The sequence below is a fragment of the Onychostoma macrolepis genome, chromosome 04, assembly GCF_012432095.1.
Source record: "Onychostoma macrolepis isolate SWU-2019 chromosome 04, ASM1243209v1, whole genome shotgun sequence".
NCBI lineage: Eukaryota > Metazoa > Chordata > Actinopteri > Cypriniformes > Cyprinidae > Onychostoma > Onychostoma macrolepis.
This window is the reverse complement of record NC_081158.1, coordinates 27195482-27216946: the sequence shown is the minus strand read 5'-3', so window position 1 is coordinate 27216946 and position 21465 is coordinate 27195482. Positions and strand designations below refer to the sequence as shown.

Below are 21465 nucleotides of genomic sequence, written 5' to 3'. Positions count from 1 at the left end.
GGCTAATTCATATTTTTACTTCATTTTATTTCATGTAGTTCAGAATTTCAGATATTCTTGCTTCGCTTCAGAGTAGAAGAGCTGATTCCAGAAGATTTATATTGGTCATCGCTGTGTGGAGGTCCTGAATTTTTTCAAAACAAAGGGAACTTAGATATGACTTCAAAAACAGAACTTGAAATCGTATAAAGTCTGAAACACTCGATAGTAAAAACACTGAAAGAAACATTTCATTTGTGTCTAAGGCTAATTATTACAGTGATTACAGTGATTGTGCATAGTTGCATGAAATTAGTAATGAAGCTATTCATAACATATCAAGATAATGAGTGAAGCATGAATAATAAGAAAGCATTCCTTGTTCTGTTAAGCAGGGCTATTTTTTTTTTTTTAACAAACATCTGCTAATGTTAGCAGTGTGGCTATATAAAACAGGTCAATTTATCTACTGAGGCAGAATACGGTCAGATAGAGTGCACAGGAATTAGGTTTTTTGTGCCTGCATGCCAAGGGTGTGTTAGAAACAAATAAAGAGGTGCTCCATGTGCATTAAGACAAACATTGGACTTAACTTTGGTACCACTTGGGCTTTCAAATAGCTCCCTCTAGTGGACACAACATGCACTGTTTTTTGCACACTTACAACTTGTAAAAGCATTATTGAAACCACTTGTCAGAAACATTCTTCTTTTTTATTTTCAAACTTTATTTAATCCATTTATAAACATTTTATTGTTCATACTTTCTTTAAACCTGCAGACAATGAACATTAAAATTCAAAGTTGGTACTTCGCAAATTAAACATTTTCCTTTGCTTGTCTTCGCAACTACTATGAAAATGCACACAAACTTAAACAGCCCTAAATACCTGACACAATCCAAAGTTGTTGGTCAAAGTCTTATTGTGATTAATAAGTAACGATAAACAAATGTCTGTTCACAGTGTAGTGTACAGCACGGGTCAAAGCTTTAGACTCATCCTGAAATGTGTCAGAGTTAAAGATTACATTAATTAAATATTATCAAGTTATTAAGTTTTCATTCACACTATGAAGTGCATTCATGGGACTGTGGTACTGAATGCCAATAGAAAACACAAAAACAGCATTATAATTGGTTCCTCAACACATTTCCTTCACGTAACTGTAAAAAAGCATGTCAACTCAAAATAAATGGTTTTAAATGAAGTGAATGCTATCTATTAGAGAAAAAGCGCTGTGGTGAGCACCCGGTAAGCCATAGAACAAGTTGTGAACAGCCCCACACCAAAGGCAAAACCTCTGGTAGGCTGGGGCAGAGCCATCACATAGGCCACTGTGTGGACGAAACGTGACCCCACAAACACCCGGAAGTGCAACAGAGCCGTGGAGAGATCCGGCCCCGTGAGTGCATACAGAAGACCAATCACCACAAAGGGAACAATGTTTTCCAAGTCATTCAGATGGCACCTGTGATTCAAGAGCAAAGGCATCAGAAAGAGAGACAATATCAGTACTATATGAACAGAATTATATGTTTAGTTTACCGTCGCACTCTTTCCACATCCGGATCAACCCTGATCAGCTTCTTCCTGTCGTCTGTGGTCTTCACCAAGGTGGTGTCCTCCAGGTTTGAAAAAACCTAAAAGAGGAGCCATTAAATTTGAGAAAATAAGTGCTTGACAGCCCATTGTAAAATACTGAAAATATAGAATGCAGGTTGCATAAATTGAGCACAATAAATAACGTACCTGTTTTGTCAAGCGAAAATATGAGGTCAATAAGCTCATGAGCATCATTTTGAGGACGACTATGGCTGCATATGTGGAAAAGGCCAGGAAAACCTCGCTGTCAATCATGTGTACAACTTCTGCCATCTTTATTCAAACAGCAGTGAATATAAATGGGAAACAACAAATAGCAAACATAAATAATTACATAAAAAACCTAAAGACAATTTCTTTCTTTAGTTTGATATAAAGAATAATACACAAAAGTCTTACAAAAGCATACTGGTTAAATTGATACGAAATATCCCCTCACATCCCCATCCTATTGCCCTACCAAACTAATTTGACCAATTTATTCCAGCTTGAACTGGTTAAAAACCATGTTCCAAAACAGCTGCCAGTTTAAACTGGATTTTCCAGCATCTTGTCAGTATCACAGCCAAGCTCCAAATAAAAAAAATTAAAAAACTATGTGGTATTTATAGAACTTTCTTTACCGAAAACGGACAAAAGTTCCAAAAAGAGACAGTTATAAGCAAATATTTCTTTAAAACAGGCGCATAGCAGTTTGCCCTTTTAAAGTTGGATTTAGTATAGCTAAGGTCCATGAAGAGAGCAAAATATCTAATTTAATACTGATTATGTCGCACAATTTAAAGGATTTTAAATTACGGATGTTCAATATTTTTACATCAAATATAGTTTGTGCATGCATTTGTCGATTTGCTTGTTTAAGAGAAGAATGGAAACAATAGCGCGAACTAGGACGCCCAAGGCGGTCTCTTTGGAATGTAAAAAATTTATGACAAGGCACTTCATATAGCCTTAATATTAACAAGAAACAAACAAAAGTACAAGAGCATGAAGTTAAAGTGACGTCTAAGCTGCAATATTAGCGTTTTGATGAGTTTCTCACCTTTTCGACGCCACTCGGCTTCTCTCCTGAACTAACAAGAGATGGTGGGCGTGTCGGAAAAACACCAAAGGAGGTCTAAACTCTCTCGAGGAAGTCGCTGTAGTTGAAACAGTAGCGCATATATTAGCAACGCCAAGGTTCAGGAAATGAATTAACTTATTAAATATAGCCTATTAATAGTGAATGCAATCGCCAATCTCTCCCACATTTGTATATATTTCTCAGGGTGAGTTTGTTAACTCTTTAAGCACACTATTTCTTAAAATATGGCACAGGAAATAAAATACAGTTGATTGAACACACATTGCTCTTTTGTGACAACATGAAGCAGTATTGTCACACTGCATGTGTAAGTTGTGCATTATGTTATAGTCTATTCAATAAACACTAAAACCAATATGACATACACACATCAGAAATGTTGCATGCTGCACTCATAAATAGCATTTGCATTTCATAAATAGACTAACTTGATTTTGTAATGTCTCCCAAGTCCCAAACTGGTCTTTGCACCCTCAAATAGACGAGTTACTATGTTAAAACCCAAAATAAAAAAGTCCTGTTTAAGGTTTGAGGGGAGGTTTGAGACCTTGGAACGCATCCTAAAAAGCCTGTTGGCAGTGATAGCAGCCCTCTGTTTAATGCCGAGTCATTGTGATAACGACTTGTTGACTGAAAGTTTGTTACTTCTACACACTCATATGTGAACACCTGGTAATTGTTATTGGGAACTGGAAATGAATAAACAAAAAATACAGTTAACACGTTGACATTTTATTATGAATTGCATACATTTTAATAAGAAAAGATAAGGGAGGGACAATAAAAGATATAAAGACAGGTCTCTCCTGTTTGACAGTGCTATGGTGTCTTTAGAGAAGCAGTGCTGTGGTGAACACCCTGTAGGCCATTGAGAAAGTTGTGATCATGCCCACCAACCAGGACAGACCTCTGCTAGGCTGGGACAAAGTCAACAGGTAAGACACCGTGTGGATAAAACATGACCCCACAAACAATAGTGGCATATGCCGAGAAGGCCAGAAACACATCATTGTTCATCAGGTCAGCCATTTTGCAAAATTTCCTACTAAGGACATAGAATATTACAGAACAAAAGCAAAGGGGCAATAACAGACATGTAAACACATGACTGCTATTAATTTAAGGTAGGAAAAGATTTTCTTTTATTCACTGTAGCGTTTCTACCATGAAATATTGACCAATAGTATCAAGAAACTGGGAACTCTGAATTTCTGTGAAACTGTTCTTTTGAACAGGTTCATAAAACAATTCACCCTTTACGCCATCAAATTTACAACACACAGTTTACTGAAACCAATTCATTTGCAGGCCTATGTTGAAAATGTCATACCATCAAGTTCTGTTTAGTAATATATCTGTTCTTAAACTTGTTTATTCAGACTCGGTTCAATTCGTCATTTTGTGAACCAGTTCAACCAATTCATTAAAAAGATCCGACTCAAAAGAATGACTCGGTCATGCTCAATTTGTGATTGCGAGCCGACAATAAAAAACGAGAAGAAGAAGAAGAAGAACGACTCGGTCACAATGTGGACGTCGCTATTATTGAACACACAACAGTTAGGCTATGCTTGAAGAAATTCCGTTGTGCTTATCAAGGATTATATTTTCACACCTTTTATCGAACAAAATCATTACCGACGCACTGTTTAAAAGTAATTTGAAAAAACATCGCAGTTTATACCGAACGACCAAGTGCGCGTACAAGCCTATTGTTCAGCTTAGTTCATATTCGAGATGGATCTCGTCGCCAGTGAGCAGTTTAGACCAAATGTTTACATGTGGAGCTTGTTACAAACTCTCCAGCCAAAATGCAGCAAAATATCAACATTAGTGCAACAGGAGAAAAGTTGCTCCTTTTACCTGTTTGGCTATTCTTGCAAATGGCAAGTGCTTGTCACAGTGCTTTGAAATCTGAAATAGCTGAGTCTTCACGTAGCCTATAGGACAGAACCAGCCCATTGCTCCTTTAGCCCGACTGATTTCTTTTCTTGTAGTAATGTCAATTTAACAGGTTAATGCTGTGGAGTCTTGGATCGATGATTAATCTGAGATTATTTTGATCTGTACAGTAAGGTCTTCCAGCCAAATCAAACATAACGGCTGATTCCTTGTACATTAGGCTACATAACACAGCTGGCAAGTATGCTTGCATTTTATGGTGACTTCACATTTCACGTTATGTAACAAAGGGGGGGGTTTGCAAAATTCTCCTAAACTGGTCTTTGCACCCTCAAGTAGACAAGACAAGACTGCAAAATAAAAAGGTCCCCTTTAAGCAATGGAGAAAAGCAGATTTGAGAGCTTGGAATGCATCCTAAAAAGACTGTTGGCATTGATAGCAACCCTCTTTTTAATGCTGAGTCATTGTGATAACGACTTGTTGACTGTTAACAAACATTTGTTAGTTGAGACAGTGAAATTACAAACAGCACATTCACAGACTCATGTGTAAATACCTGTATACTGGTGACTTTTTGACCGATTTTATTATGAATTACATACATAAAAAAGATAACACCAGGGACAATAAATGATATAAAACAGGCCTCTCCCGTTCTGCAGTGCTATAGTGTCTTTAGAGAAGCAGTGCTGTGGTGAGCACCCTGTAGGCCATTGAGAAAGTTGTGATCATGCCCACCACCCAGGACAGACCTCTGCTAGGCTGGGGCAAAGCCAAAACGTAAGATACAGTGTGGATGAAACGTGACCCCACAAACACTCGGAAGTGCAGCAGAGCCGTGGAGAGATCCGGCCTCGTGAATGCATACAGTAGACCAATCACCACAAAAGGAATGATGTTTTCCAGGTCATTTTGATGGCACCTGTGATTCAAAATGGCAAGAATCACTGAGAATACTCCCACTTAACTGGTTAAATGAGGATAGACGAGAACTTTACGATTACCTTCGGACACGTTCTACATCAGGATTGGTCTGGAGCATCTTTTTTCTCTCCTCTGGATCTTTTTTGCCCATCGCAGTGTCCTCCCAGTTTGAAAAAGCCTGTATGATGAACAGAAAGACATTAAATATAGGCCTAATACAGAGGAGCAATAATATAAAACGTTTAGAAAACGGGAGTACTGATAAAATATTTTTGCCTTATTTAACGGTCAAGTTAATTTCAACATTATGCAGAACGAATCGGTTTTAAGTCACATGACATTTTTTTGTTGTAATTTGTATAAAACAGAAATTTCTAAACCAATTTCACCTTTCTGGTTATTCTGAAGTATCCAGTCAGAGGGGCCATGAACATCATTTTGAGGACTACAATAGTGGCATATGTAGAGAAGGCCAGGAACACATCATTGTTCATCAGGTCAGCCATTTTGCTAAATTTCCTACCAAGGACATAGAATATTACAGAACAACAACAAACAGATATCTTAACACATGCAAATGTTCAGGTAGGAAAAGATTCTCCTTTATTCGCTGTAGCCTAATAATAGTTTCTACCATGAAATCTTGAACAACAGTATGAAATAGGCTACAGAACTTCGAATTTATGTGAAACTGTTCTTTTGAATGGGTTCATTAAACAATTCACCAGTTCCTTCACGCCATCAAGTATTTTGTTTTACAACACACAGTTTATTGAGACCAATTCGCTCAAGTTTTGTTTAGTAGCCTACTATATGTTATTAAACTTGTTCATCAGATTCGGTACAATTAGACGTTTTGTGAAACGGTTCAACCAATTCATTAGAAAGATCCGACTCAAAAGAACGATTCATTCACAAAGTGGACGTCGCAATTATTGAACAAACAGTTAAATGCTTGAGGAAATACCACTGTACTTATATCAAGATCATATTTTCACACCTATACCGAACAAAATCAATACCGTTTCAAAGTTATTTTAAAAACAATGCGCAGTTTACACTTGAACACATTTACACAGCAAGTGCGCAGCTTAGTTTATTATATAATTGCTATTCGAGTTCAGTCGCGTCGCGTGCAGTTTAGACCAAATGTTTACAGCAGCCTAATTATATTTGGAGCTTGTTACACCCTCTCCAGTCAAAATGCAGCAATATAACAACATGCGACAACAGGAGAAATGTTGCTCCGCTTACCCGGGTGACGATTCTTGCGAATGAGAAGTGCTTGTCAGTGCTTTGAAATCTGAAATAGTCGAGCTTTGTTATTGCGTAAATTCACCTATAGACAGCCTACTTGGACCAGAGCCAGCCCATTGCTGCTTTCTAGCCTGACTGCTTTCTTTTCTTGTAGTAATGTAAAGTAAACAGGTTAATACTTTGGAGTCTTGTGGATCAATGATTAATCCTAGTTTATTTTGATCTACAGGAAGGTCTTCCAGCCATATCATTCCACACTGTAGATTCCTTCTACAGTGCCTAACACTGCTGGCAAGTACAAGCTTGCATTTTATGGTGACTTCCTAAGCCTGTTTGTCACGTTATGTAACAAGGAGGGGTGGGGTGGGGCTGGGGGTTGCAAAATATTTTGACTTTAACCCACAGTTTATCTATATCATCTCTGCTTTTTACCCAGGCGGTTAAAGTGTGCTTCTGTGAATAGTCACTGTAACATCATAAGAACGTTTTATTCTCCACGTTATCACAACACACTTTTATGACCACTTTTATACAGATTAGCTGTATGGCAGCCTGTTTCGGCCACAGGATTAAAATAATAATAAAATTAAATAAAATTTAAAAAAACAAAAAAAAAACACGCCTATTTACTTTTATCTCACAGTTCTGACATTTTTCTTACAATTCTGAGAAACTGAAAAAAAGAAGAAAGAAAAAACAGTGAGATAAAAACTCACAAAGACTCTTTTTATTTTTAAATTCATGGCAGAAACAAATAAAAAAAGTGAGATATAAACTCAGAATTCAGAGAAAAAGAAAGACTTGTGAACTAAAAACGAGAGAAACTCAGAATTGTGAGGAAGTCGAAATTTTGAGTTTGTCTCAATTCTGAGTTTGTATTTTAGCAGTTCTTGAGAAAATTAAAAAGTTGCAATTACTTAAAAAAAAAAAAAAAATATATATATATATATATATATATATATATATATATATATTATTCCGTGGCTTCCACTTTACTGAGATGGATCTTAATACAATATCTAAATAAAACAAGGTCTGAGGGAAGTTTTATTTCAATTAAAATTAAATAGTTATAATTTGTAGCATACATCTAAACTTAAGTAGTGTCATAACTCAGCACTTAATTATTGATTTACCTACCACAAGTATATCACAAAACATATTTACAAATTAAAGTGCTGGTATGACGCTAGCAACAGCAAGGTTATAGGTTCAAGCCTGGTCTCATGAGAAGCTATAGGAAATTTTGAGAAAAAATAATAAAAGCCGTATGACTGAAGTCACAATTTTGACAATAGAAATTATTACCAGTTTATATGGGAGTAGTTTTTGAAGTTGCTTGGGATAAAAAGCCTGCCAGCTGAACAAATATACATTTGGTGTTCTTCAACTTCTATATAAATATGCCTCTTTTTTTACCTCAGATGTTTTCAGTGTTATGCTGAACGCCGCATGGTGCACTAATGGTATCTTGTAGCTATGTGTTTAAGATATCTGCTTCGTTAGGCCTTATTCTGTTGACTGCACACATAAGGCATCATGCCATGTAATTGTAGGCACTAAAGAGATCCAGTCATTCTCTGCTCCTGTCATCTTCCTCCGCAGACTATCTTCGAAGCGAGAAGTTAGTCTTGTCTCAAGCTGAGTGAAGAGCAAGACGTCTTCTCCCTCCTTACAATTACACCACTGTCACGCTAAACAGCTGCACGTCATGTTGCCATTGTGCTCGTGTTTTTGTAAGGCATTGCAGGTGCGAGCAACATCCTTATCGCTGCTGGAACATATTCTGGTCTTTACATATGCATGAGCTGCACGAGAAAGTGCGGCACGGAGAACTAGTTGATAAAGAATGTGGACTGATGAGATATTCTCCTACTGACACGCTGCCGTTTGCCGGCTTCTCCTAGTAATATGTTTTACCTCGTGTTTACCATTCCAGGGAGAAATGTGGGGCTGTGCTACTTTGCCAGAGGAGCACACGAGAGATGTCAATCAACGTGGGACAAGGGATTTAAAGATGTCGTGCTACAGTCAGAGATTTAACAGTGTGGTCTGTGTCAGGTGTCAACAACCTCACCATCAGAATAGTAATGCTGCAAGACACATATCATTAGTGTTTGATTTGCACCTCACCTGAAGAACGCTAACTGCTTTTCCTTTAGACTCAGAAGTTTCACATTTAATTAAAAAAAAAAAAAAAAGACTTTGAACACTGTACGGCTGCCTAGTGTAAAAAAAACTTCTTGGCTCTTCAAGACTTTTGCATTTATGAATTTCAATTATATGAAATATTTTATCAAGGTGAACTTGGTAATCTTTAAGTGGTGTACATATTATGAATTCAGAATAAATACAAAGTATTTAATTAAAATCAACAAAATATATAAATGTTTAAAACTTTTACAATACAGTTTGGTAAATGGCAAAGCAACTTTTATTTGCTTTGGCATTAATTGAATCCATTTTATGCATTGCAAAGGAAGCATGGAACACAACTGTTCAAAGGTTTAGGTCAGTAAGATCTTTTTAAAGAAATCAATACTTTTATTCAGCAAGGATGCATTAAATTAATCAAATGTGACAGTAAATAACATTTATAACATTATATTCATAACAAAATCCTGGAAAAAAGAAGGCATGATGGTTTCCACAAAAATATTAAGCAGTTGTTTTCAACATTGATAATAAGAAATGTTTCTTGAGCATCAAATCAGCATATTAGAATGATCTATGAAGGATATCATGCTGTGACACTAAAGATTGGATAAATGGCTGCTGAAAAAAACCTTACCAACCCCACACTTTTGTAGTGTATATATTAAAATAATTTTAAATTAAAATCTTAAACCATTTGGTTAAATGTCACAATCTACTTTTTTATTTTGTAATAGCAACAAAACATTATATTCATTTATGCAAATTTTAGGTTGACATGAATATTCATTTTAAACCATTTAAACAAATTTCACATTTTCCAGGATTTATTGGTTGTTTTATTTCCTTTAATTTATTTCTTTAATGTAAATATCTGTTTTACAATTACATGATTTATGAATTTACTTTTTTTTTTTTGTAAGGGCAACAAAGCATATTATTATATCCTTATATACACATTTCAGGGTGACAAGATCATTTTTAACGTTAAAATATTTTGCATATCTGGGTTAGGGTTAAAGCTAGGCTTTAACGCAGACACAACTCAAAGCATCTGTTTGTCCAACCTTTAGCAGATAAGGGAATGTTCAGGAAACCTATTTGGAAAATACTGATTATTTTTCGCTACTCTGCATGTTGCTCATCCAATCACAATTTAGTCAGAATGTTTTATAACTAGCATTTTCTTTCTTCCCTTTAAAAATCACAAAAAAATCTATTCATTCACAGCTTCAAGTTATTTAATGTCTTTCCAAATGAAATTCTAAGTTTATATTTACTGTTTAAGTGACATTTTGCAACAACTCTGGTAGGTTATAGCACACAACAACCTAATAATACATGTTATTGTGAGATCATTGATGTGAGGGTTGCACGAGGCAAAGCAAAACAGGGTAACTAGGTCTTTGGCTGTACAATCTCTTGTTGATTTGTATAATTCACTGTTTTAGAGCAAGACAGGGAAGGAGAGTGCTTGTACGAGAGAGAACCCGAACACAAATAATGCAGTATGATTTCCCAAAAGGACCTGTTAATGGCCAACACATGAATTGATCTCTCACCAGTCTCACCAGTAATTGGGATGCCGACTGTGGTGTCACTTTATTGATTTTTCACTGGTAGCCAACTTGCACCCGGGTTGTAGGACAACGATGACTAAATAACAGCCAGACCAATGATCTTAATGCTAGGAGCCAAGCACAGATATTGATTTCATTACTGAATGCCTCCTAGGCTCCAAGCACATACATTTTTGTATCGACCCAAGGCGGCGTCTACATTTCTTCCAGCACTGTCACATGCACTGTGCAAAAGCAGAATGCTGAGTTCGTACAAATACTTGCTTCGGTGCATGTGTACGCCATAAATTTCACATAATGCAATCAGCAAGTGAAGGTGACCTGCTTTGACAGGGCTGACAGATGTATGTCACCAAAACACGTTATTACATGCACTGTAAAAAATTACTCTGGGGGGGTGTTAAATACAACTCATGAAAATCAGTTAGATTTTACTTAAGTGTATTAGATGGCAACTAAAAAAATATGTAATAATGGGTAAATTCTACTTACACTACCTATTTGTTTACAGTAATAACTGCAACACAAAAAAAATAAAGTAATATATAACTAAAAATATTAGCTCTGGCACCTCAAAAGTGTGCATGCTTCTCAGGAATACTTGATTCTGATTTGCTAACTATGGCATTATGCAAAATATTTTTGCATAATGAATACTAAACGGTATGTTTGACCACTGTCCATTTCAAGGAAAGTCCAGTCACTCTGCGGCCATATTTGCAATTCCTCCAGGCAGCTATTCAGGCATGCAAGACCAACTCCTAGTTACTTGAATAGTGAAATACTGAAATCTTGTTTCTTAAGTCTCATGACACTGAAGCCCTGTTTGTACTTGTCAATGGCAGACGTGCCATTTTTTTTACTTTAGCCAACAATGAACTACTTTCAAGTAAAATTTGCTGAAAAGATGTGGAAAGAACTTACATCATCATACGCAAACATATTTGTACATTACTAAAAAGTATATATATATATATATATATATATATATACAGGTGCTGGTCATATAATTAGAATATCATCAAAAGTTGATTTATTTCACTAATTCCATTCAAAATGTGAAACTTGTATATTATATTCATTCATTACACACAGACTGATATATTTCAAATGTTTATTTCTTTTAATTTTGATGATTAGAGCTTACAGCTCATGAAAGTCAAAAATCAGTATCTCAAAATATTAGAATATTACTTAAGACCAATACAAAGAAAGGATTTTTAGAAATCTTGGCCAACTGAAAAGTATGAAAATGAAAAGTATGAGCATGTACAGCACTCAATACATAGTTGGGGCTCCTTTTGCCTGAATTACTGCAGCAATGCGGCGTGGCATGGAGTCGATCAGTCTGTGGCACAGCTCAGGTGTTATGAGAGCCCAGGTTGCTCTGATAGTGGCCTTCAGCTCATCTGCATTATTGGGTCTGGTGTCTCTCATCTTCCTCTTGACAATACCCCATAGATTCTCTATAGGGTTCAGGTCAGGCGAGTTTGCTGGCCAATCAAGCACAGTAACACTATGGTCATTGAACCAGCTTTTGGTACCTTTGGCAGTGTGGGCAGGTGCCAAGTCCTGCTGGAAAATGAAATCAGCATCTCCATAAAGCTTGTCAACAGAAGGAAGCATGAAGTGCTCTAAAATTTCCTGGTAGATGGCTGCGTTGACTGTGGACATCAGAAAACACAGTGGACCAACACCAGCAGATGACATGGCAGCCCAAATCATCACAGACTGTGGAAACTTCACACTGGACTTCAAGCAACATGGATTCTGTGCCTCTCCACTCTTCCTCCAGACTCTGGGACCTTGATTTCCAAATGAAATGTAAAATTTACTTTCATCTGAAAAGAGGACTTTGGACCACTGAGCAACAGTCCAGTTCTTTTTCTCCACAGCCCAGTTAAGATGTTTCTGACGTTGTCTCTGCTTCAGAAGTGGCTTGGTAGCCCTTTTCCTGAAGACGTCTGAGCGTGGTGACTCTTGATGCACTGACTCCAGCTTCAGTTCACTCCTTGTGAAGCTCTCCCAAGTGTTTGAATCGGCTTTGCTTGACTGTATTCTCAAGCTTGCGGTCATCCCTGTTGCTTGTGCACCTTTTCCTACCCAAATTCTTCCTTCCAGTCAACTTTGCATTTAATATGCTTTGATACAGCACTCTGTAAACAGCCACACCTTTCAGTAATGACCTTCTGTGACTTACCCTCTTTGTGGGGGGTGTCAATGTTCGTCTTCTGGATCATTGCCAAGTCAGCAGTCTTCTCCATTATTGTGGTTTCAAAGAACAAGAGATACCCAGAATTTATACTGTAGGGATGGTCATTTATTCAAACTCAAATGTAAATATTCTAATATTTTGAGATACTGATTTTTGACTTTCATGAGCTGCGAGCTCTAATCATCAAAATTAAAAGAAATAAACATTTGAAATATATCAGTCTGTGTGTAATGAATGAATATAATATACAAGTTTCACATTTTGAATGGAATTAGTGAAATAAATCAACTTTTTGATGATATTCTAATTATATGACCAGCACCTGTATATGGAAGAGTGTAAGCATTTCAGAGAATATTGTATATGCATGTACATGAACAACTTGCTATGGCAATGGGAGCTTAATGGCAACTTCAGTGACGTGAAGAATTTACTAACTGGTGATTGGCTATTATTTCGATTTATTCCACCATACTTCTGTTTATCCCATTCATAGTAATAGTGAACCATCTTGATATACTCTTATATAGTCTACTCTCATATTTTTCTGCGCTCTCTCTTGTCAAACTAATGCAAGGTAGAATAGCTAACTAGTGCCACTTTGTGACTCAAAAAAGCTGACTGCAGACCATAAAACTATGAAAGTGCATTTCCATTACATAAGAAAGAAAATCTTGGCAATATGAGTTAATAATGAGATAAAAGTAAAAATTATGAGATACTGCAGTAAGAATAGCCTTGGAGAACTTGCAATTTTAGTATATGGTGGTCATAAAACTATGAAAGCCCATTTCCGTTACATAAGAAAGAAAATCTTGGTAATATTAGTTAATAATGAGATAAAAAGACAAAATTATGAGATACTGCAGTAAGAATAGCCTTGGAGAATTTGTAATTTTAGTATCATAAAACTATGAAAGCCCATTTCTGTCACATAGGGAAGGAAAAACTTGGTAAAATGAGTTGATAATGTCAACTTTGTTAGATAAAAAGTCAATTATGAGATAAAATATTAAGACAATTTTGAGGCAAAAAAAAACTTAAATTATGACACAAGTTGAGACAGAAATTGAGATAAAAAGTCATAATTTTTTCTTTCTTATGACTTTTTATCTCACTTTGGAGTATCTAATTATTTAGTCTTTTTATGTCATAATTACGATTTACCAAAGCATGATCTTTTTACTTATGTAGCAGTACTGGCCTTCCATATAAAACCTTAGACAACAAGAAGCATACAAATTTTTTAAAGCTATAAAGGGCCAAAAAAATAAAACGAACAAATCAATCAATCAACACTTACCTTGACCATTCATTCAGGATGCCCCCCGCCTGGGGTCCAAGATGCTGGGATAGGATCCAGCCCCCCGCAACCCTGCAAAGAATAAAGCAGTATGGCAAATGGATGGATGGATGGACCTTGCTTAATGTTAGAGATCTCCTTTGTTCATCTGTACTGCAACTGCAAACATCTTGCAATGATACCTATGGTTATACCAAAAGGTAATATCACAGAAACAACATGACAGCTTCTGGTTAAGAATCTTGTGTACTCCTGAAAGTTGTCCTACAGCTCCCATAGGCGTCTTTCTTTCAGTCTTTAATAATCTATCCATCGACAATGACCCTTAACTAGCAGAGCCATTAGGAAAAGAGGCCACTTGTTCTGCGCTTAATTACGGCAAACACTGGTGCTCATTATCGTAAAGAGCTTGTTTCCCCATCAGCTTCACCTAAACTCTGAGTTTAATGACAAAATTAGTCAACCTGCACAATTGCTAATGATCAATTATGAAAATCAAACACACAAATGCCAGTTAAGTGGAGACTCAAAAGTCACTTTTAGAAAACATTATAAATCTACTCGTGTACATATTTCAAAAAGCACTGTATCGAAATATGTCTGATGCACTTGGAAAGCATGGCGCTTGCAACGTGTTGTGGGTTCGAATCCCAGGAAACACATATTGATAAAGTGCATCTGTAAATGTCTCAGCCAAAAACATACATTAATTGGATTTACTTATAAACAGAAACAATTCTATCACTCGAAAAATCATATTGCTAGTGTTTAAGATGGTTTTAAATTCAGCTAAACAGTGCACCTTAACTAATATTCAAATTTTCAAAACAGCAACTACAGGCAAAGTTTTGCAAAACTAAATATCTCAAAGTAAGTATTTCAGTCAATGAACTCACTGTTAATCATCCCATATTTCTGACAGTAGCTTGACACCTTTCCGTGGCACGGGCCTACGAGTGAGTTACGTCAGAGTAGTCATGGGCGGAAGGTCTCATATTGGATATGGCTCCGGGGTACAAATTAAGATAATTACATACTGTGAATTCCTCGATAAGTGGCCCTCCAAACGCAGACGATACCGTGTTCACGCTTACTTAATGCACATCTGAACAAAAGCGAGTGCTCCTGCTAGGCGTAACGCTTGGGCCTCGGCGCTCTGCAGGAGGGCTCGTCTCATTAGGATGCTTATTTTAACGAAGCGTCTCCACGCTGCAGATCACTGCGTGGCCCCATGGATCCGCTCTCCTCCTCACAAAGGGAAATAAATCTCTTTTCGGCAGGATAATTACCAAGATAATTTTATCCGTAATGATGCTTGTCAGTCAGGAGAGCTGATGAAATTAGAGATGTTCTTGTGTAAGGAAAAAAAAAAGAGAAAATCCCAGCAGATTTATCTGTCAAGAATGAAAAGAGATGAATAAAGAAACTAGCGAAAGAACTTTCTTGTCTTCAACCTTACCCATAATGGTGTTCGCATGAATCTTATACAAACATCAGGGTGTTCTTAAAGGAACGGTTCACCTAATTGTGAAAATTCTGTCATTAATTCATAGAATTATATAGAAATATAACTTCTTCCTGTAGCTCAAACAGTACAGCATGGCAGAAGGTCATGGGTTTGAATCCCAAGGAAAGGAAAAACTGATAAAATGTGTGTAATATAGATGCAATGATGCTTTAGATAAAACCCTTATGTTGTTCCAAACCTATATGATTTTTTTTCTGAGAAAATAACATTTTTCTACATAGTTGATAGTGACCAAATCTGTAATGCTCTAAAATGTACCAAAACATTTAAAAACCTGCACAAATGGCTCAACATGACTGTTGCACAATACTTTGTGTGGCATTGGTTGCAAAAGCCATTTTCTAGACTGGGGCATGGGCTAGATTCAATGTTGAGATTATATGTGAATAATTTTGAACTTTTCTTCACAAAATGTTATTGTACAGTTTCTGAAGAACTTTTCCGATAGCACTCAACAAACCATTTTTTCAAAACAATCTATTCTTTAAAAAAAATAATCACTTCTTAACTAGACCTTTTACAATTTGGTAAAATCACTTATGTTGTGTTACATGCTTGGTTTATTTCTTCTGCTTTTATCCTACAAGCAGATTTGGAAAAAGTCATCTGCTAAATTAATAAGCATAAATATAAGACTTGAAATATAGCACATAAGTCAAACAGACTGCTGTTATGCTAGGTTTTGTTGGAAGTTAGTTTTTGCCACAGTGAGCAAAAAGGCAATTGTGATTTTAAATCTCACAATTGCAAATTTATTTTATTTTTGCAACTTTATCTCAAAATAACCTTTATTATTATTTATAAATACAAGTACTTTAATACTTGACAGATAAAATGTCAAAGAGCAAAAAGTTTGTCAAACATCAAAACAGTAAAAAAAAAGTAAACTAAATATATTTATAAATATTTATATTTAAAAAAAAATGCACAATTTGTAATCAAAATAAATAAATAAATGATATTTAAAAAATATATATATATATATCTGTTCTGTGGGGGAAAAAATCATAGTTTTGGAATGAAAAAGCGTGAGAAAATGATAACAGAATTCTCATTTTTCAGTGCACTAACCATTTAATCTTTCTAAAGTCAGCTGAAGTATTGAATAATTTTAAGTAACAGAATGAATGACCGTTGTTGACTTTACATTAATGTTGGTGTTAGAGATAAAGCAGTCTCTTGGCTGGTACATAATAAACGCCTGCTTTCCATCAGTGGACATCATATATATCTTGACACTTCATTTGCTGTTCACACACACACACACACACACACACACACACACACACACACACACACACACACACACACACACACACACACACACGCACACACGCACCTTGCAGCAAACATGTAGTCACACTCAGCTTTATAGTTAAACGCTAGGAAAAGCTAGCACAGCCTTTTAACCGCAAAAACAACATTTGATCGCAACATAGAACGCAAGAGAGCCAATACTTACTCTAGTGGCACTGCAACAGCACAGCTTTGATCTTAGATGTGAATTCTCTTAACTTGTCTGGGCTTTCAAAAAGGGCTACTTAAATTATTTCAGAGATGCCGCTTCTCTCCGACATGGCAAAGGTAGAGCCCTCCTGTGGATTTGGAAAGATAAAAGGTGCTCAAACAGACATCACGACAGGTTTGTTATATTACTTAGCATAAGCACTGCCAAGCATCCCTTAAAGGAATAGACATCTTGTGTTTTTCCCTTTAAACAACAAAAAATTAACAGTGAGGAATTGGGACCCTGCTCTTGTGTTGAATCACTCAACAAAGGCGCGTGAACAATCGCTTATTATGTCAAACTTTGACAATGACAGAATTGGAACAGGGCTTCTTCAACACTCCGTCCCCCACTGGGAGCCCCCCCTACACACAACTCCGGAAAGAAAGTTTACTTTCCTTGTCATATGAAATTACATTTGCATTTGCCGAGCATAGCAGTCCATTAGAATGGAAACCATGAGGTTTGTTGTGAAGCATATGAAAGATCTTTAAGGATGGTCATAATGTTGACTAGCTCATCTTGTTTATGAAAACTGCTATGTATGTGTTTAATTGTTCAGAGATTTGTGTAAATGTTACGTATATTCCCTTGCATAAGTACATTATCATTAAAGTTCACTATGCTCGTATTCAATACAATTGCAAATATGATCTTGTTAATTGAACTTTGTATAAAAGCAATAAGTTAAGACTAAGTTACATTTTAGACACAATATTTACTGTATTTTTGCTTCACGAATTAAAAAAGTTAACCATGAAAGCAAAGCAGATCCATTGCAACAGCACAGTGTTTCATTCCAAATCAAATCAGTTGAGTGAATAAGTCAATGACTCAATCATAAATACAGTTATTTGTTTAATTTTGGAATAAATCAGTGTTTTCTAATGAATTGGTTGAGTGAATAAGTCAATGAAAGACAGTCACCTGTTGTCACCTACTGGCGCATGTTATATGTGTTATAACACATATAGTCGTGGCCTAATGGTTAGGGAGTCAGGCTTGTAACCTGAAGGTTGCCGGTTCGATTCTCGCACCGGCAGGAATTGAAGGTGGGGATTGTGAATGAACAGCACTCTCTCCACCTTCGATACCATGACTAAGGTGCCATTGAACCCCTAATTGCAAGGCACTGGCACTGAACCCCTAATTGCTCTCCGGGTGTGCGTTCACTGTGTGTGCTGCTGTGTGTGTGCGCACTTAAACGCAGAGCACTAATTTCGAGTATGGGTTGACAATACGTCACTAACTTAACAACTTATATGCGAAAGCACCTTTACTTCACCAATAAATCATATATATTATATACATGTATTCGTACCAAACCGTCATGGTACAGACATCTTGGTTCGGTCGGTGCATGAGGCCTTACAACGAAAACAAACAATTCACCCCCAATCCAAAAGGGGGCACCCGCAGTAATGCAACGCTGTTTGATAACCACCAGCAGAAGAACAGCGAATGCCATGAGTTGCGCAATTGAAAACAAAGCCCACTAGACAGTGACCAGGTGCTGATTCTGAATGCGTCTCTCATAGACTGACAAAGGACTATACTTTAAAGGCTTGCGCACTCAACTGTTTGCGAAATGGAGCTTTGTGCTCGTGTATCCTACCTCTCTCATTCGGCACAAACCCAAATATTCTGTAATATTTCCATATATATTTCCATATTTGCAATGTAACGTATCTGAATGCTAAACTATTATTTATTATGTAAATTATAGGCGTTGTACTTCAGTCGCGTTCCAACGGCGGGCACACTGATGTTTGGTTTGGTTTGATTGTATTTTATTTTGATAAAGTACCAACTGTGCAGTCAAGTTAGCAATGCACTCCGGCGCAATCACTTCAAATGTTTCCTTATATCAGCAGAATCAGAAAGCATAAAAATAAAGAAAACAAATAAGATGTCGCTTTCTGCCATTTGAGTTTCCTTTCTGTGAACAAATTAAGCGTGTCACAAAAATTAACTGAAACTCAGCATAGGCTACGTTACGTCTTGCACTTTTTTCCCCCCCTTGTTTATCTGTAAACTAAATCAAATATATTTCAAGAATTTATTCCTTGTATGCATATATGTAGGCTACTGCAGATTTTATATCTCAATGCAATAATATTTAGTATTTTCACATCTAGGTGGAATTTTTTTTTATTTGTACTACTGTTTGTTCAAAATAAATGAAAAGAAACTAAGTATAGTATTTGTTGTTGTTTTTTTGTTTTTTTCCCCCGAACCGAGATACGTAGGCATACCGACCCATGACATCTACCGTTCCACCCCTTATATATATATATATATATATATATATATATATATTCAATTAGCAAATCAACTCAAAGTCATCACTGATGGACTGCCACTTTTATAAAATAAAGTGAAAATTTCTATATACTGCAAAAGTTGGCATCACTCTAAATATTCTGTAATGTTTTGCTTGTTATTCGCACTAAACTTCACCTCTATGGCAGCAATAAAACTTCAAATGACTTCAAACGAGGAAGCGCAGACAGGATGAAGTCTGCTGTGGTAAAATGAATACACCTCAAACAGAGTCATTAGCAGGAAAGGGTTCACAAATTAAAGATGTAAAAGGGACTAAAGATCGATTGTGGGGGATTTCGGCTGAAATCACAGCGTGAGAATGTTTGCTGCGTTGTAAGGAGGGGTCTGGATCATACGCTAACCTCCATTCGGTGTGCTAGCTGGCGGCCCCAGTCATTGACAGGAAGGAGCGGGCCGCCAGGGCATTGATTGATTAATCAAAGCTAATGTTCTTTTGATCAGCGGGGGCTGCCCTATTAACCAGCGAAGGAAAGAGGGGGAGAAATGCTCCATCTTTTATTTACCCGCTTGCGAGGTCCCTCGTTGACTTCCATCGCTAACTTCAAAGGAGACTGTGACAATTCTGTCACAGTTTTGACTGATAGAAAAAAAAAGTTTTATATATATTTTCCCTCGACAGTAGATTTTGTTTAATCGTTTCCAGCCTCGCTCGGTTTTAATATGTGTCGAGGAAGAGAATACAAGTCTCATGTTTTCTTCATGACTGTTTCCTTTCTCGTCTAGTTGTCTAGTGGGTTGTCCTCTTTTTCGCACTGTGCCATTTTATGCCGTGCACTGCCTGTCACAAGGACACCCAGGGAACTTCATGCAACTTTTTGTTGTTTGCTATAATTTATCCCCTTGTTCCAGGTTGGAGTGCACAGACTTTCAGTGTCAAGCATGTGTTGTGAGAGGCCTAAAACGACAGTGTTTGACACTGTATACAAACCTCCCCTAAGAAAAACACTATTTTTCATTTGTCTGCAAATCTTGGATATTTAATCATTATAAATCATTTCAGAGTTAGCTTTAAGAAATTTTTGTAACAGAAAATGATTGATTGATTTTAATACTACATAGTTTTTAATGTTTTTGTTTGTTTTATTTACATTTTTAGATTTGAAAAAGTTCTAGTGTGCAATGGGACAGCAGTTTTGGAAACAAGAAAATTACTTTGAAATCAGTTGGTAGTTAGTTCAGAGAAAATCTTGTGATATAAATATGTACATACATTTTATATATGTGACCCTGGACTCTTTATAATAATAATGATAATTTATTTTTATTAAGTGTGTATTATTACTATTATTATTATTAATAATTGTCAAGGCAAAAGGCACAACTATATATGATTGTTGACCAATAATAATTTCTTGTTTTCTCTGTTCGCACAGAAAAATAATTAGTTACCGCTACATATTTTTGTACAACAGTTTAGCTATTTGATAATATCTAAAACAATACAAAATCATTTTTAAAATATCTGAAAATAAAAAGACATTAAGAATATGTTATCAGTTATATACGTCACAAACAGAAAGTTGGACATGGATCCATTTTGGTATTATTAGCGTAGAAACAAATTATTCCTAATTACATTTGTGAACATCAATAGTCATCTCATAATTACAGTAACACCTACATGGCATAAACACCCTTTGACTATTTTCACAATATACCTCTTGTACCTCAATGGTTAATAAAACTTGTGCTACCGAGTACAACAACTTTAACTAAGATAAACTCAGAAGAGCCTACAAAACATTCACCTCAAACTGAAGGGCATCTTCTTGGCTGCAGCACACATTTGTGGACACTACAAGACAATCAACTGAACACCATCCCACCCCAGAAGGGACGTTTGCAGGCCCTGTGGCGTTTCATATCATGTTCAAAGTTCCTAAAAGTACACTGGTTCCTTTCTTTTCTTCCAGATGAAGAGAGAGACACACCTGAGTGTAGACTAAGTGAAGTATCCTTCTCCGTTTTGTTTCATGTGGGTTGACTCTCAAAGTGATGAGCAGGTGGAAAACTGAAGGTCTTTTTGCCGGATCCTTGAGGTTCTTAAGCCTTTCGAAGGTCTCTGAGGGAAACGGTTATATC

At 36.4% G+C, this 21465-nt stretch overlaps 2 protein-coding genes across 3 annotated transcripts; both read right to left on the bottom strand.

Annotated features, from left to right (window-relative positions):
- Positions 1–678: 678 nt before the first annotated feature.
- On the bottom strand, positions 679–3137 carry mgst1.1 (microsomal glutathione S-transferase 1.1). The gene is made up of 5 exons (XM_058774084.1): positions 3095–3137; positions 2625–2721; positions 1730–1855; positions 1526–1620; positions 679–1448 (listed from the first exon to the last, which is right to left on the bottom strand). Exons 3-5 carry the CDS (start codon positions 1853–1855, stop codon positions 1202–1204), a joined length of 468 nt encoding a protein of 155 aa, XP_058630067.1. The 5' UTR covers positions 2625–2721; positions 3095–3137; the 3' UTR covers positions 679–1201.
- Positions 3138–4995: 1858 nt separating this feature from the next.
- On the bottom strand, positions 4996–17061 carry mgst1.2 (microsomal glutathione S-transferase 1.2). Of its 2 annotated transcripts, XM_058774088.1 has the most exons (5): positions 16993–17061; positions 14003–14074; positions 5883–6012; positions 5574–5671; positions 4996–5491 (listed from the first exon to the last, which is right to left on the bottom strand). In XM_058774088.1, exons 3-5 carry the CDS (start codon positions 5997–5999, stop codon positions 5245–5247), a joined length of 462 nt encoding a protein of 153 aa, XP_058630071.1. In that variant the 5' UTR covers positions 6000–6012; positions 14003–14074; positions 16993–17061; the 3' UTR covers positions 4996–5244. The 2 variants fall into 2 exon arrangements, with proteins under 2 accessions (XP_058630071.1, XP_058630068.1); XM_058774085.1 differs by lacking the exons at positions 14003–14074; positions 16993–17061 and adding an exon at positions 6748–7045.
- Positions 17062–21465: the final 4404 nt, after the last annotated feature.

Excerpts from the sequence above, each read along its gene's own strand:
- mgst1.1 (XM_058774084.1), bottom strand. The coding sequence starts at position 1,855 with ATGGCAGAAGTTGTACACATGATTGACAGCGAGGTTTTCCTGGCCTTT. Across the intron at positions 1,621-1,729 it reads ATTTTCGCTTGACAAAACAG|GTTTTTTCAAACCTGGAGGA; the intron begins GTACGTTATTTA and ends CTCCTCTTTTAG. Across the intron at positions 1,449-1,525 it reads GATGTGGAAAGAGTGCGACG|GTGCCATCTGAATGACTTGG; the intron begins GTAAACTAAACA and ends CTTGAATCACAG.
- mgst1.2 (XM_058774088.1), bottom strand. The coding sequence starts at position 5,999 with ATGGCTGACCTGATGAACAATGATGTGTTCCTGGCCTTCTCTACATAT. Across the intron at positions 5,672-5,882 it reads ACTTCAGAATAACCAGAAAG|GCTTTTTCAAACTGGGAGGA; the intron begins GTGAAATTGGTT and ends TTCATCATACAG. Across the intron at positions 5,492-5,573 it reads GATGTAGAACGTGTCCGAAG|GTGCCATCAAAATGACCTGG; the intron begins GTAATCGTAAAG and ends TTTGAATCACAG.